The following is a 12,787-nucleotide window of genomic DNA, read 5'->3' as shown; positions in this document are numbered from 1 at the left end:
TGGAAAAAGATCAGGTATTTTCATGCAATTAACCCAAAATAAAATTTACCCATTAATTAAGATAATAATAATAAAAAAAAAACTTAAAAATTGACCACACTTGCCATTTTACCATTCACATAAAAAACTTAAAAATTATCTACTGATTAATTTTTTTTAAGTACATCCACTGATTAATTTTGGGCAAACAATCACCAAGAACGATCTGATGGCGGAGCTTTGCTCATGGGGAACGGATCCCAGCAAAGGCGACGCGGCGGCGGTGTTGATTGAGGTGCTCCTCGAGGCGATGGAGATGAGGTTATGCAAGCTGGCGCTAGCAGTGCTAGACCAACTCTGTCGCTCCGCGGAGGGGCGGGCGAAGCAACTGCAGCTTGCGGTGGTCCATAAAATATTTATGTCAGTGGACAATTTTTATTTTTATTATAGAAAAATGATCATTTTCATAAATTTACTCATATATATTAAAATAATATAATATTCTTTAAAGAGTTTTGATGCTAACTAATAAATTAAGTGCTATATATTATTAAAAATGTAGAACTAACAAATAAATCAAAGATAAAATCAATTCGGTGCTTAAACTTTTTTCGATTGTTCGAATTTCAAAACATTATCTATAAATTTCTAAGTCTAATTATAAGCTGAGCATGGTTTTACATGAACAGCTTTTTAAAGAAAATTAACATATCTTTTTTGTAATGACGATTACTTAAAATGAGAGAATTAATAAATTTAACGCAGATAAACTACGATGGTCATGAGAATAAAATAAAATAAAATCAGTGAAATGTTAAATACATCATTTTGAAGAGAATTGAAACTTTGACTTATATAACTCACTTTATTTTGTCTTGTTGATTGTTATACATCGTTATTAATTTCCGTCAAAAAAAATTTGAAGATACAATTGAAAACAAAGTGAGAATAAAGATGGTAGCTAATTACTAGTTTTTTTTTAAAGTGAATTTAAATGTATTCCCATGAGAAATTTTTACTTATGAGCGCGCGTAAGTTTTACAAGTTCATGATGAAAATCCAAAAGGCAAGAAACTATATGTCAAAAATAGTAATTCTCTAATGGTATAGAACACCTACTAATAGTTATCCCCCATATTTAATTAATCAGAACGTACAATTAATTAAACTAAACAAGAGCAATCGCAGCAGGCATCTACAAATTTGTAATCCAAAAATGATGAGAATGACAACTACGACTGCTCATATTTGAATCCACGATTTCTTTTGATAGCGGCTTTCACTTTATTTTAATACAAAAATTATAAATATATGCAGGTAATAAAATATAAAAAGTCCAAGCAACTCAATATTTGCTTGGAAGCTACAACAATGGATGAAGAAAACTACTTCTCCAAAAACTATCTTTATCTGAAAGCAGAAGTTGCCAGCTGGTTTGATTGCCTAAGAATTCTACATTCAAATGATTTGGAGAAGAGAGATTTCTGCAACACTCAGATTGGAGGCGGAGTCACCGGATTCCGATACAGATGGATTGTTTTCATCTCTGTGCTGCTCCAGAAAGCCTTGCTTCACTTGAAGAATCCCATGGCCGCGCTCGGCGCCGCCATCGAGCTATGCCTCAACTATCCGCCCTTCAACGGTGGCTACCGCCGCCTCTTCTTCAACATTTTCACAGGCCAGTTTAATTCCCAATTTTATTTCATTATTTGTTTTCTCTGTTTATATATACGACATCTATTCATGTTGTAAATTAAGCGAAGAATAAACGACATTTTGAATGCCATGATTTTATCAGAAAGAAAATTTATTCTTTAAAATAAATGTGATTGGCGATAATTATTTAGGGAGGGTGGTGAAGCCGGATAGAACATCAGCAAAATTCACGTCTATGGTTGGAAATGCTGACAGGAGATGGGATTTGAAGAGAAATTATTATGAAAACACAGCTGCAGCATTCATCGCAATAATGGCTTCCAAATTGTCGTACGAAAATGAATCATTTGCTCGAAACATTGTCACGCATCATTGGGAGGTATCACCTAGCTACTAGATTATACTACTATATATGTAATGGAGTAATAAATATATTAAAATCCTCATATTTCCTATAATCTCGTTTTAGTTTTCTCGCACTCGCATATAACATCATACTATATATATGGGTTTTTTTTTTAATTATTTATTTAAGACTGTACGTGATGTCTGCTGGGAGATTAATTATAGTTTAAACTAATCCCTTATTTGTGTCGTTGTTTTTTATTTCATTTGGTGCAGATGGAATTTATTGGGTTCTTCAACTTTTGGAATGGTAAGAAAATGACATTAATTTTAAGATTCATTACGTAGCATTTTTATTAATTAAATTACATGTGTAAATGGTATTACGATATGTTTCAAGTGATTTTTTTGTTTGACGAAAATACGGCCAAGAATCATGATGATCATATGAAACTTAACATCTCATATTTCATAGAGTGTCTATATATAATTTTATCCACAACCTCAAGTAGTGATGAAGTTATATAATTACCCATGAATAATTGGGTACTTTTGTAATTTTTTAAACATAATTAATTGGACTTTGAATCCTTGTTGTTTTACAGGTAAACACAGATGCATGCTAGCTAAGTACATTAGACTCTATATGCATGTACCTGACTTGTAGATGAAAGAGAAACTTTATCCATTCTTTTCAAAAAAAAAAAAAAACACTTCGAAAATTCTCTGTCAAAAAAAAACTTCGAAAATATATATAGCAAGATCCTCTAGTAATTCAATTATTAATTAATTTGGTTAGGATTTATTGATATTTGTAAGCAATTGTCCACGACTAAATGTTTTAATATGGGTAATTAGTTTTGTCCTACCTATTCGACTAAAACTTAGTGTTTGATGACCAAAAAAATCTTACATGCAATTTGGTCCTACTTGGACAAATAGTTGCTTGTACGTTTCGCAAACTAATAGAGTCGCACCTAGAAATAATTTTATATATATCTCGATCCATCTTAATGTGTGCTTGCTTCACTTATAATTATAGGTTAATTAGATTCATGTAAAACAATTTTAAATAATAAATAAAATATTTTCAGATTTATGCATCTTATTGATGAAAGTAAGAAGTAGTAACAATTTATATGTGTATTAATTAATTCCTCTAAAAAAACTTAATTTATATATGTATGTTGAAATGCTATATACATAATATATGTATAGGGTCGGGATCCAATAAGAATAACTATTTCACTTGAGAAATGAAGTCAATATATATAAATATGCGAATAAGTTGCTTGCAATGAGGGCGTTTACTTTGAAGGATTAGCCTTGATAGATAAAAATAGTAAGTTAAGTTAATCTCTTGTTTACTTTGATGGATTGATACTTTGAGATATCCAAGACTCTTGATTATTTCTATCATTAATTAAGCTACTTTTGCTTGATTCTTATCCATTGAAAGGGTATTGGAGAAATCCTGCTCTCGAGAATAAAAAACTCCATCATGCATAGTAGTATTATACTAGCCACATAATTCTTTGTTCTCATTTTATAGCCACATAATTATCGAACTTTGTCGACAGGAAGAAGGCATCATTATCGAACTTCATGCCCTTTGGGGGGCAACAAGTAATTCTCTCTCTCTCTCTCTAGACATTTTTTTTCAAATTTAAATTTTATTATCTAATTATATATTTGATGACATGCAGATGGTCTACCATAGCAAGATACCTACCTGGACGAACAGACAATGAGATAAAGAACTATCGGAGAACTCATTTCAAGATCAGAAGCCCATCCACTCATATCAAGAAGCGCAAAATTCTCAACCAACAACAAACTCATGTTGGATTTGTTGAGTTTGGATTTATGTAGTTACTATGGAGTTAGGATTTATGATACTTGATATTTAACTTAATTTAAATTTGTAGGTATATTGAATTTGGATGTTTATTACATTAAGTATGTATGAATTTGGATGTTTATTATAAGTATATTTGAATTTGAATATTTTAGATTGATTTTTACAGGATATTAAATTTTCAAAAAAAAATATACAGAATAATTGTCGACGGATTGTCGACGGAAATGAAAAATTATCAAATTCTCGACGGATTCTCGACGGAATCCACTTTCAGGGTGAAAAACAAATTCTCGACGGAAATTTCCGTCGAGAAATTAACGACGGAATCTTCCGTCGAGAATCCGTCATAAATCTGTGAAATTAGGCAGAACTTTCCCACGCACTAACGACGGTAAATAAATATTTTCTCGACGGAAATTTCCGTCGTTAATTTCTCGACGGGAATTTCCGTCGAGAATTATTTCCCCACGATTAATTTAGTGACTCTCGTTTTCCGTCGACAATCCGTCGAGAAACAAATTAACGACGGCATTTTTAATTTTGCCGACGGAAATTTCCGTCGAGAAATGCGATTTTTTTTGTAGTGGTAGTTAAAATGCATAGACCGAACTATTTGTTTTTGGATTTATTTATTTGGTTTTGATCAACAGATGTCCGGATCACTACGTCAAAACTAAATTACATTGACATATATATATATATATATCTTGGGACAAAAATAATCTCCAAATATTATCATGAATTTTAGTATAATCGTATGATTTTGCAGATTTTCAGGAAGTGAAGTCGACATATGCAACCATGTTCCGAGACAAAAACCGAATCGTGATAGCATTCAGAGGCACAGAGCCATTCGACAGCGATGCATGGCGCACCGACATCGACGTCTCCTGGTACGAGTTCCCCGGCGCCGGCAAGATCCACGGCGGCTTCATGAAAGCCCTCGGCCTCCAGAAATCCGCCGGCTGGCCCAAGCACGCGCCAACTCCCACAAAACCATTCGCCTACTACGCGCTCCGAGAGATGCTCGAAACCCTAATGCACGAAAACGGCGACGCGAAATTCATATTGACCGGCCACAGCCTCGGTGGGGCATTAGCAATTTTGTTTGCCGGCATTCTGGCTATGCACGATGAGGAATCGTTGCTGACGAGGTTGGAAGGAGTGTACACATTTGGGCAGCCAAAGGTGGGGAACGAGCAATTTGGGGAGTACATGAAGCAAAAAATGAAGTTGTATGATATCAAGTATTTTAGGTATGTGTATTGCAATGATGTGGTGCCTAGGTTGCCTTATGATGACAAGGCATTCTTGTTCAAGCATTTTGGGCCTTGCTTCTACTTCAATAGCTGCTACAAGGGCCAGGTCAGCAGTCCCCTTCCTAATATATATATTTTTACGGCTCCAAAATTAACTTTAATTATAAAAAAATGGTTAATATGTAATATCAATTCTGGCATAATTAGTTTTTGTGTTAATGGCGCGCAGGTTGTTGAGGAGGAAGATGACGACAAGTATTTCTCGTTACTCTATGTTGTACCGAAGGTTTTGAATGCGGTTTACGAGCTTATTAGAAGTTTGATGTTACCTTGGATAAAGGGGGAGGAGTATAGAGAAGGATGGTTTATGAAATTGTTTAGGCTAACCGCCTTGGTTACCCCGGGCTTAACCGATCATTTTCCACTAGAATATGATAATATTACTAGATCACAAAAAATTGGCCTCATCAATATATTCCCGGGGGCTCATTGATATTTAATTCAATAGTGTGTAATACTCTATACATATGCATAGAGATAAATAAAATTGTGTGCTAGTATAATTAATTAATCAACAATTACAATTCAATATGAAAGATCTATCGCGCTTTTTTTTTTTTTTTACTTTGAGGGAGGGGGAGCGGTGGGATTTAATCCATCGTAGACAAAAGTTCGCACCGTTTGGTGTCTCTTTGGGGACTCTATCGCGCTTCAAAATATTTGTTTGGCATATGTATATGAGTTCGTTATAGAATTGTACCATATTTGTTTGGGGTAATCCGGATTTTCAGCAGTCTCTTGAAAGAGAAATTCGAGTGGCTGAAATAAACAAGTTTGGAAATTATTTTCTCTCATCATTCTTTCCATTCAGTACAATAATTCATTTAGATATGATAAAAATTTCCTTATACATTGTTTATAACACCTTTAATTAACATCATTAAAATTCAATTTTAAAAATTTTCACGTGTCATTTATCTATTAACGCAATAGACGATGAAACACCACCACTATAGGTAATAGGGAAATCCGATTTGACTTCTATAAACACTAAATTTCATTTAACGCAACACGATAATCAGCAAAGATGATTCAGTCAACTTTTTTTTAGCACAAAATGATTCAACTCTTCAAAGTTTGGATATCCATCGTGGCCCCAAATTATAATTTTCTGCAAAAATTGATTTTCTTAAAAAATCAACAAAAGTTCAAATAACTTATAGAAAATGCTCCAACGCGTTGGACCATGAACTACACTTCTAAAATATATTATCACACATATTAATTGCAATAATTAAGTTGATATTATAAAATCCCCTAAATGAGGAAGAATAAAGGGAAATAGATCGAAACTCTCAATTTTCTGCATGATATCACCCTCTAAAAAACTAAGTAAAAAGTGCAAAACTTAAATTTAGGGTTCCTCAGACAACATTAATAGAAAGTAGTTTCAAGTAATAGCCACCCGATTCATTGATAACGAAAGATTCTTTTGCATATAGATCAACTAATCAGTTAATCCACGAATTAATTAATATGAATAAAGGGATCACCATTTGACATATGGATACACTGTAAATTCAGGATACAAATACTTACAATCATACAATAACTTGTGCAACCTCAGTTCCACCAAACAAATATATATATTTCAAGCGTTTCCAAATATGAATCCACTCAATCTAGAGCATCCCTTTTGGCTGCACAACAATCGAAACAAACATTTCAAGCACGACGACGTACAACACAACACAAAATCCGCGTTATATTATATGATGACTATGTTCCAATTGCATTGACAATTAATCATTTTATAAGGGAATTGGATCAAACTTGCATTTTCTATCAAGATTCCTACTTAATTATTTCGATCATCCGAGTCAAAAAGTACCTGATGTTGTGCACTAGAAAGCATGACAGGTAAAGCATCCACTCAATGAACTAATTGGTCGAGCCCTTCGAAAGGATAATGCTCTCTCTGAGGGTCTCGCTACACGGCTGGTGGTCTGGTTCACCCTCATTTCCTGGGCCTTCTTTTGCGCGGATCTCAGTTTCTTCATAATTTTGTCCATGGATGAAGACCTCTTCTTTTCCAATTTCATCTAACCGCATATATACAAACCAATCAGCCCATTCAAATCTTTGCAATCTCAACGTCAACTTTAACCATACAGACACCATCACTATAACCATAAATCCATAATGAATCTATATTTGGAAACTTAGTTGTAGGCTTGGTTAAGTTTTGATATGTTCACCCAAATATATATATAGAAAGTGGATCATATGAGAATTTTTCCTAGTGCAGTAACTGGAAACCAATCTGGACCATTGATCTTTGTATACGATTGTCATGAATGGAGCATTATTGTGATATACAAAAAACATCATCATCAAAGAAGCATTATGGAATGCTGCTGGGTATAAATAGTTAGAGCACAAGTAGAGTTTCCATACATAAAGAAGCTGGAAATGAGCAATTACAGTAATTAAACGAGCATGAGAAACTGGAAAGTACCTCGAGTTTTCTTATCGCAGCTTCAGCTTTTGCTTTCTGCAGATTCTCCCATGCAGTAATTTTGGCTTCCTCCCTCTGAATCCTGAAACATGGTAGTAATTTAGATAAATGGCTGGAAGCATACGTTTCATCTATATTGGCACGATCTATTCCTTTATCAGGGGCATAATCCCATTCAATGTAAAGAAGTCAAATAAATTGAACTAAAAAACTTGAAGCAACTCAACTGAACTAAAAAACACCAATCCTACAAGCTTAATGAAAAGAGAAATTAAGCATGATAAAATGGATGCATGGTACAGAACAAATTAATTTGAATCGGTATAAATCCATGAATAACACAGGAAACAAGTGCTCAAGAATTACCTTATAAATACTCCATGACAACCATACTGTCAGAAAATCTATCTTCAATTTCAGCTAAAAACCTAATGGAATTTTCATTTTCTTATAGTTTAAATGCTGAGTTCTTAATTTCTAATTGCACGCACCCATTAAGCCCACACGTAGATAGCCAAACGAAAGGAATTGATTAAATAAAATTACTTTGAAATACTCTTAGACGTCTCAGTCGAAACTTCCCAACTAGCAGTAGAGTGAAAGTTTACAGCTTTTCTTCTCCAGTCATCAGCATTCCGACTGCCTCTTCCCCTATTCTTTTTGGACCACCTTGTCACTGTGACACGCTCGTCAACTAGCACGTCCCTCATCTCTGGTTTGGAGGAACGCATACTCTGCGATTCTACAATGGGTAGAATAGACGGAGTAGCTAGAGAGAATGAAGAGCCTCTTCCAGGCGAGGAATGGTTGCTACTCTCCGGACTCATCTGAGTCGCCATATCCCTCCTTGAAACAGCACGAGATATGTTGTTGGCAGCGTCCTCACTCGCATCATATTTAACATCTGCATTAACACATACCAAACACAATCAATACTTACAAAGTATTAGTCTAATCTAAGATAATAAAATCTACTCCAAGCTATAAACATGGTTCTTGGTGTTGTTAACTTAAATAATTCACACCAAAACTGTTCTATGGAAATGTTAATAGCATGAGCCAAAACAGAGAAGAACAACGAAGACAACAATACATCATATTTAACATCTGCATTAACACATACCAACTATACAATTGTTAACTTAAATATTTCACAAAGTATTACTCTAAATCTTTACTATAAACATGAATTTAGGCTTATCCATACCCTGGGATCCTGGCAGTGATGACTGGCTTATCATCTCCGAACATCCATGTATACTAATTGATCTAGCCATGCAAGGCTCCGTGCCTGTGAGAAAGTTCCCCGTGCCTTCACAGCTTCCATATCGAATAGATAAGCCATCCACAGCCATTACTCCAGCAGAAAAGGGAGAATTGGCTGTTAGTTTCTCAGCTCCACGGCTGCCTTCAAACATGGGCGTGGCAGGCGAAAACATTTGATAATAAGCAACCCCGGGGTGCCCGAGGGGGCCACTCTTGGACTTGGGCCGCCTCTGCGGCTGCTGCTGCGAGGTTCTCATAGCACCATCACCGGACACAGGGCTAACTATCCATCTCTCTGCATCTTCCCATTTCGAAGGCAGAGTCCTCCCATTATTGTAAGGCAGCAATGCAGTGCTCACATTCCTCCTGCTTGCATTCGTATGCGGTGGAATGCGCTCAGAGCTCCACCCTTTATGGATCCCAACACTCGGGTGTCGATAATTAGGTGTCCCAGGGCTAGGAAACGTTCCAGTCCTTCGTGCTGCAGTAGCAGACGGCTTCTTCATGACTCCAAATCTTGGTGAGGTGGTGGTAGAAGTTACAGCATTCGCCACCGGATTGTTGAGATCCAGAGAAGCAGGCCTTCGACGGTCTACTTTTTTCAACACAACTTCAGATCTCAACCTTCGGTCTTGACATTCTAATTAACAGCAAAACCAATTCAATAACTGGATTTCTTGTTAAACATGAAAACCAAGTGATTATCATTACCTTTAAGAGCTTGCGAGAAGGAATTTCTTGCAGAATCTAAGGCTACATTTTCATCCTCTGTGGTCTCAGCCTCACTGCTATCTAGTTTTTGAGCTAATGCAAGTCATAATTGAATGGAAAAAGTCAGCATTTTCGATTTCAAAACATCAAAATCTGCTCATATATTTCCAATTCAGCAATGGGTGATGGTCAACTGGGCAAAGCCAGAGTTGGAACTCAAGAAAAAAGGCGCAATGTACCTTTTAATTTTTCCTTTCTGCTGAGGCTAATACTATTCCTGTGAAGTAATTTTGATTTGTTCGGATCTGGATCTGGACCACTCAATGCTTCAGACAATTCATGCCCTGCCAAATGCTGTTTCAAATCAAAAATTTCAACTTTCCGCCTCCTTCGAACCAGACATAAGTTTTTCTAATGGAATCAAAACTATCTGTGAAACCCACAATTAAAAATCCAATCTTTCTGAATGAATATCATAATCATACTTTCTTATGTTGACCCACAAGCTAAAGCAGCAGGTTAAGATACATGCATTCAGTATTATCTCAATCTCAAATAAAGAAAAGTGTATGTTGAAGAAAGGAAGCGAACAAGAATGGGGGAGAAATGAGGCAGCATTACTTGAGAAACAACAGAGGAGACAGATTCTTGATCGAGAACATCTGAGGTGAAAGAGCAGCGCTCAACACTGGCAGAAGCGGAGGAGAAGAGGCTAGTGAAATTGGATTCGGCAGTGAAAATGACGGAATCCGGGCTCAAATCACGGGCCCTGAGGCCCGACCTCAAATCTTGAAAACCCAGCTCCGGCATTCTTAGTGGGGAAGGAAGGAAGGAAACAAAAAAGAAGGGGGGGTGACTGGCGAGGCAGTAGTAGACTACATGAAAAATAAGAATACAATTAGCTAGCTCTTTTTGTTATTACTCACTAGCTAGATATAGTATCACAAAAATGGTGCGCTTATCGTGTGAGGCCATGAGGGGGGCAGGGGGGTTGAAAACTTTGTGGCCTATGGGATTTACGTAGAAAACGGTGCTTTTTGAGGGGATCAAGGGAAGGTGTCTTAATCATGGTGTTCTCTGCTAAACAAAAGTTTGATGAGTGGGATTCTCTGCTTTCTATGTTGTTCGTTGAAAATGGAGTTTCTCGCTCAATTTTTCACTCCATTTTGGAGGGTAATTAATTTCGGGTACCCATAGATTGCGGTGAATTTCTTGATTAATTTCGACTAGCCCTATTTTGTTACTCCATAGATTGCGGAGTATTTTCATTTAGGATGACTTCCTTTAACTGTAATGAAAAAACAAAAAATAGAAACAAGAGAACAAGAAATTATCAGATAATTTTTTTCGTCTTGCGTTCTCTACAGCAGAAATTATGTGAAAATATCATTATACTGATTGAGTGAGATAAAAGGGGTTTTTTTTTTATTGTCTAAAAAAATATTCATCCTACAAAATATATAGAAAAAAATAAAAATATATGTATTTTTCATCCTCTTCCATCAAATAGAATGCACCCTTATCGTTGTTTTATTAGGAGGCTAGCATGTATACATAATCGTTATCCAAAGTACTCGCTCAGGTTAAAGAAGTAAAAAAAAATATAGATGAACAAATAATTTTAAAAATCATGTGATGGTGGACTCTCGAGACCTTTGACCTCATTAACCAATTTATCATTAGACCAACACATGCACTTTGGGTGTTTACATTTCATAATGGATAAGATATATTTTCTCCATCTTCAAATCATAAAAGTAGTATTGTAGATATTTTTTTGTCCCTTTTTAAGTGTTATATTGTGAAATTTTAGAGTAAAATTGAGTTAGACTTTCAATTCTATCCCATGTCTTAATATTAGAATTAAATGCATTTTCTTTATTTTCTTCTCCACTTAATAGAGAGAGAGAGAGAGAGTCAAAACTTGAAATTTTACAGTAAGGAAATACTGTATACATATAAAATTATACTCCTCCTTGGTATGTGTAATTTTGTGTATATGACAATTATTTGAAGATGAATGGAGTATGATTGAGTATTTTATTTTCATAATTAAGATTTTTTTCAATCTCATCCCTAGTAATGTGAATTAAACAAAATTAGCTCAAATGATAGAACTTATTAAGGACCTTGGATATCCCAAAATTTTCATACATCTTAAAATACACTATTTTATTTATATTGACTAATTTTCAAAAGTAAAGGCCCTAAATATTTGGTGAGATGCATTTAACCTATAAAATGTTGATGAAATTCGAAATATAAGGTTCGGTTTATGCTAATTGTCTGATTAAAGTTCTATTTTGGTTGCACAATTTATGTCTATATGTTTACACATTGTGTGTTACAGTTTCTCAATTGCAAGATCCATAAAATGGTATATATATGTATTTATACTCAGACTCATATATGATGTTTGTATGTGTTTGTTTCAAGTATGCTAGTGCGTTATATGGTTTTTGATTCGTGAAATAGTTTAAAACACGATTTTCAATAGTATATAGTAAGGAAGGTTTGTTTAGATTTGAATGAACTAATATTAATCTTCTTCTTCTTTTTAGTTGAAATTTAATAATAATATTACCAATATATAGTAAATTCAGTAAACAACATGAGTATGTATGATGGTTTCTTCTCTTTGTGCCAGATTTGACTTAAATTAAGACATGCACGGTAAGGTGATTATGTTTCTTAGGTAGGAGGAAACCTGACCAAAAGAAATTTTTTAAAGAATAATTACTAGTTAGGGGGTTCAACTATGATTTACAACTACAAGTAGTATAAAGTGTATGTAGGAGATTTTTTAAAGAATGATACTACTATTAGTTAGAGGTTGGAAACCAGGGGGCTTAGCCCACTGGCCACCGGGTCCTCACTTAAGTGAAGTGACCCGGGTTCGATCCCTCTTGAGAGCGAATTTGTGGAGATTGGGAGATATAAGGTGGACTTTGGTGAATGGGAGAGATAAGGTGGTTCTTGGAGTGGATGGGGGAACTAATTACTAACATCTAACATGACTTTGCCCGATCAAAAAAAAAAAAAAAAAGTTAGAGGTTGGAAATTAAGTGACAAATTAAGTAGTGTATTTCCCATTACGACTTTTGATTCACTATTGAATATTCATAAAATCAGCTCGTCCGTTCAGTATTGAATGAGCACCGAACATTATGTCAGCGTTGTTCACGTATTCCA

At 35.1% G+C, this 12,787-nt stretch overlaps 2 protein-coding genes and 1 long non-coding RNA gene across 5 annotated transcripts; 2 read left to right on the top strand and 1 right to left on the bottom strand.

Annotated features, from left to right (window-relative positions):
- Nucleotides 1-1,256: 1,256 nt before the first annotated feature.
- LOC130998107 (triacylglycerol lipase OBL1-like) lies at nucleotides 1,257-5,691 on the top strand. The gene is made up of 5 exons (XM_057923544.1): nucleotides 1,257-1,657; nucleotides 1,827-2,014; nucleotides 2,257-2,290; nucleotides 4,611-5,206; nucleotides 5,330-5,691. The coding sequence occupies exons 1-5, from the start codon at nucleotides 1,291-1,293 to the stop codon at nucleotides 5,591-5,593; spliced, it is 1,449 nt and encodes a 482-aa protein (XP_057779527.1). The 5' UTR covers nucleotides 1,257-1,290; the 3' UTR covers nucleotides 5,594-5,691.
- Nucleotides 1,478-10,633, bottom strand: LOC130998091 (uncharacterized). Of its 3 annotated transcripts, XM_057923525.1 has the most exons (8): nucleotides 10,217-10,633; nucleotides 9,835-9,949; nucleotides 9,596-9,688; nucleotides 8,826-9,524; nucleotides 8,165-8,522; nucleotides 7,619-7,700; nucleotides 6,992-7,202; nucleotides 6,591-6,800 (listed from the first exon to the last, which is right to left on the bottom strand). In XM_057923525.1, exons 1-7 carry the CDS (start codon nucleotides 10,403-10,405, stop codon nucleotides 7,005-7,007), a joined length of 1,734 nt encoding a protein of 577 aa, XP_057779508.1. In that variant the 5' UTR covers nucleotides 10,406-10,633; the 3' UTR covers nucleotides 6,591-6,800; nucleotides 6,992-7,004. The 3 variants fall into 3 exon arrangements, with proteins under 3 accessions (XP_057779513.1, XP_057779508.1, XP_057779519.1); XM_057923530.1 differs by lacking the exons at nucleotides 6,591-6,800; nucleotides 6,992-7,202; nucleotides 7,619-7,700 and adding exons at nucleotides 1,478-1,560; nucleotides 7,837-7,865; XM_057923536.1 differs by lacking the exons at nucleotides 6,591-6,800; nucleotides 6,992-7,202 and having other exon boundaries at nucleotides 7,620-7,865.
- LOC130998114 (uncharacterized) lies at nucleotides 3,558-3,992 on the top strand. The gene is made up of 2 exons (XR_009093271.1): nucleotides 3,558-3,606; nucleotides 3,687-3,992. It is a non-coding gene; the product is annotated as an uncharacterized LOC130998114 (long non-coding RNA).
- Nucleotides 10,634-12,787: the final 2,154 nt, after the last annotated feature.

Source organism: Salvia miltiorrhiza, chromosome 1, assembly GCF_028751815.1.
Source record: "Salvia miltiorrhiza cultivar Shanhuang (shh) chromosome 1, IMPLAD_Smil_shh, whole genome shotgun sequence".
Classification (NCBI taxonomy): domain Eukaryota; kingdom Viridiplantae; phylum Streptophyta; class Magnoliopsida; order Lamiales; family Lamiaceae; genus Salvia; species Salvia miltiorrhiza.
Note: the sequence above shows the minus strand (reverse complement) of the source record. Positions and strands in the feature narration are given on the sequence as shown.

Coding starts and splice junctions, on each gene's coding strand:
- LOC130998107 (XM_057923544.1), top strand. CDS start 1,291: ATGCAGGTAATAAAATATAAAAAGTCCAAGCAACTCAATATTTGCTTG. Junction 2,015..2,256: donor TTGTCACGCATCATTGGGAG/GTATCACCTAGC, acceptor CATTTGGTGCAG/ATGGAATTTATTGGGTTCTT. Junction 5,207..5,329: donor ATAGCTGCTACAAGGGCCAG/GTCAGCAGTCCC, acceptor AATGGCGCGCAG/GTTGTTGAGGAGGAAGATGA.
- LOC130998091 (XM_057923525.1), bottom strand. CDS start 10,405: ATGCCGGAGCTGGGTTTTCAAGATTTGAGGTCGGGCCTCAGGGCCCGT. Junction 7,701..8,164: donor ACGTCTAAGAGTATTTCAAA/GTAATTTTATTT, acceptor ACCATGTTTCAG/GATTCAGAGGGAGGAAGCCA. Junction 7,203..7,618: donor CTGCGATAAGAAAACTCGAG/GTACTTTCCAGT, acceptor ATATGCGGTTAG/ATGAAATTGGAAAAGAAGAG.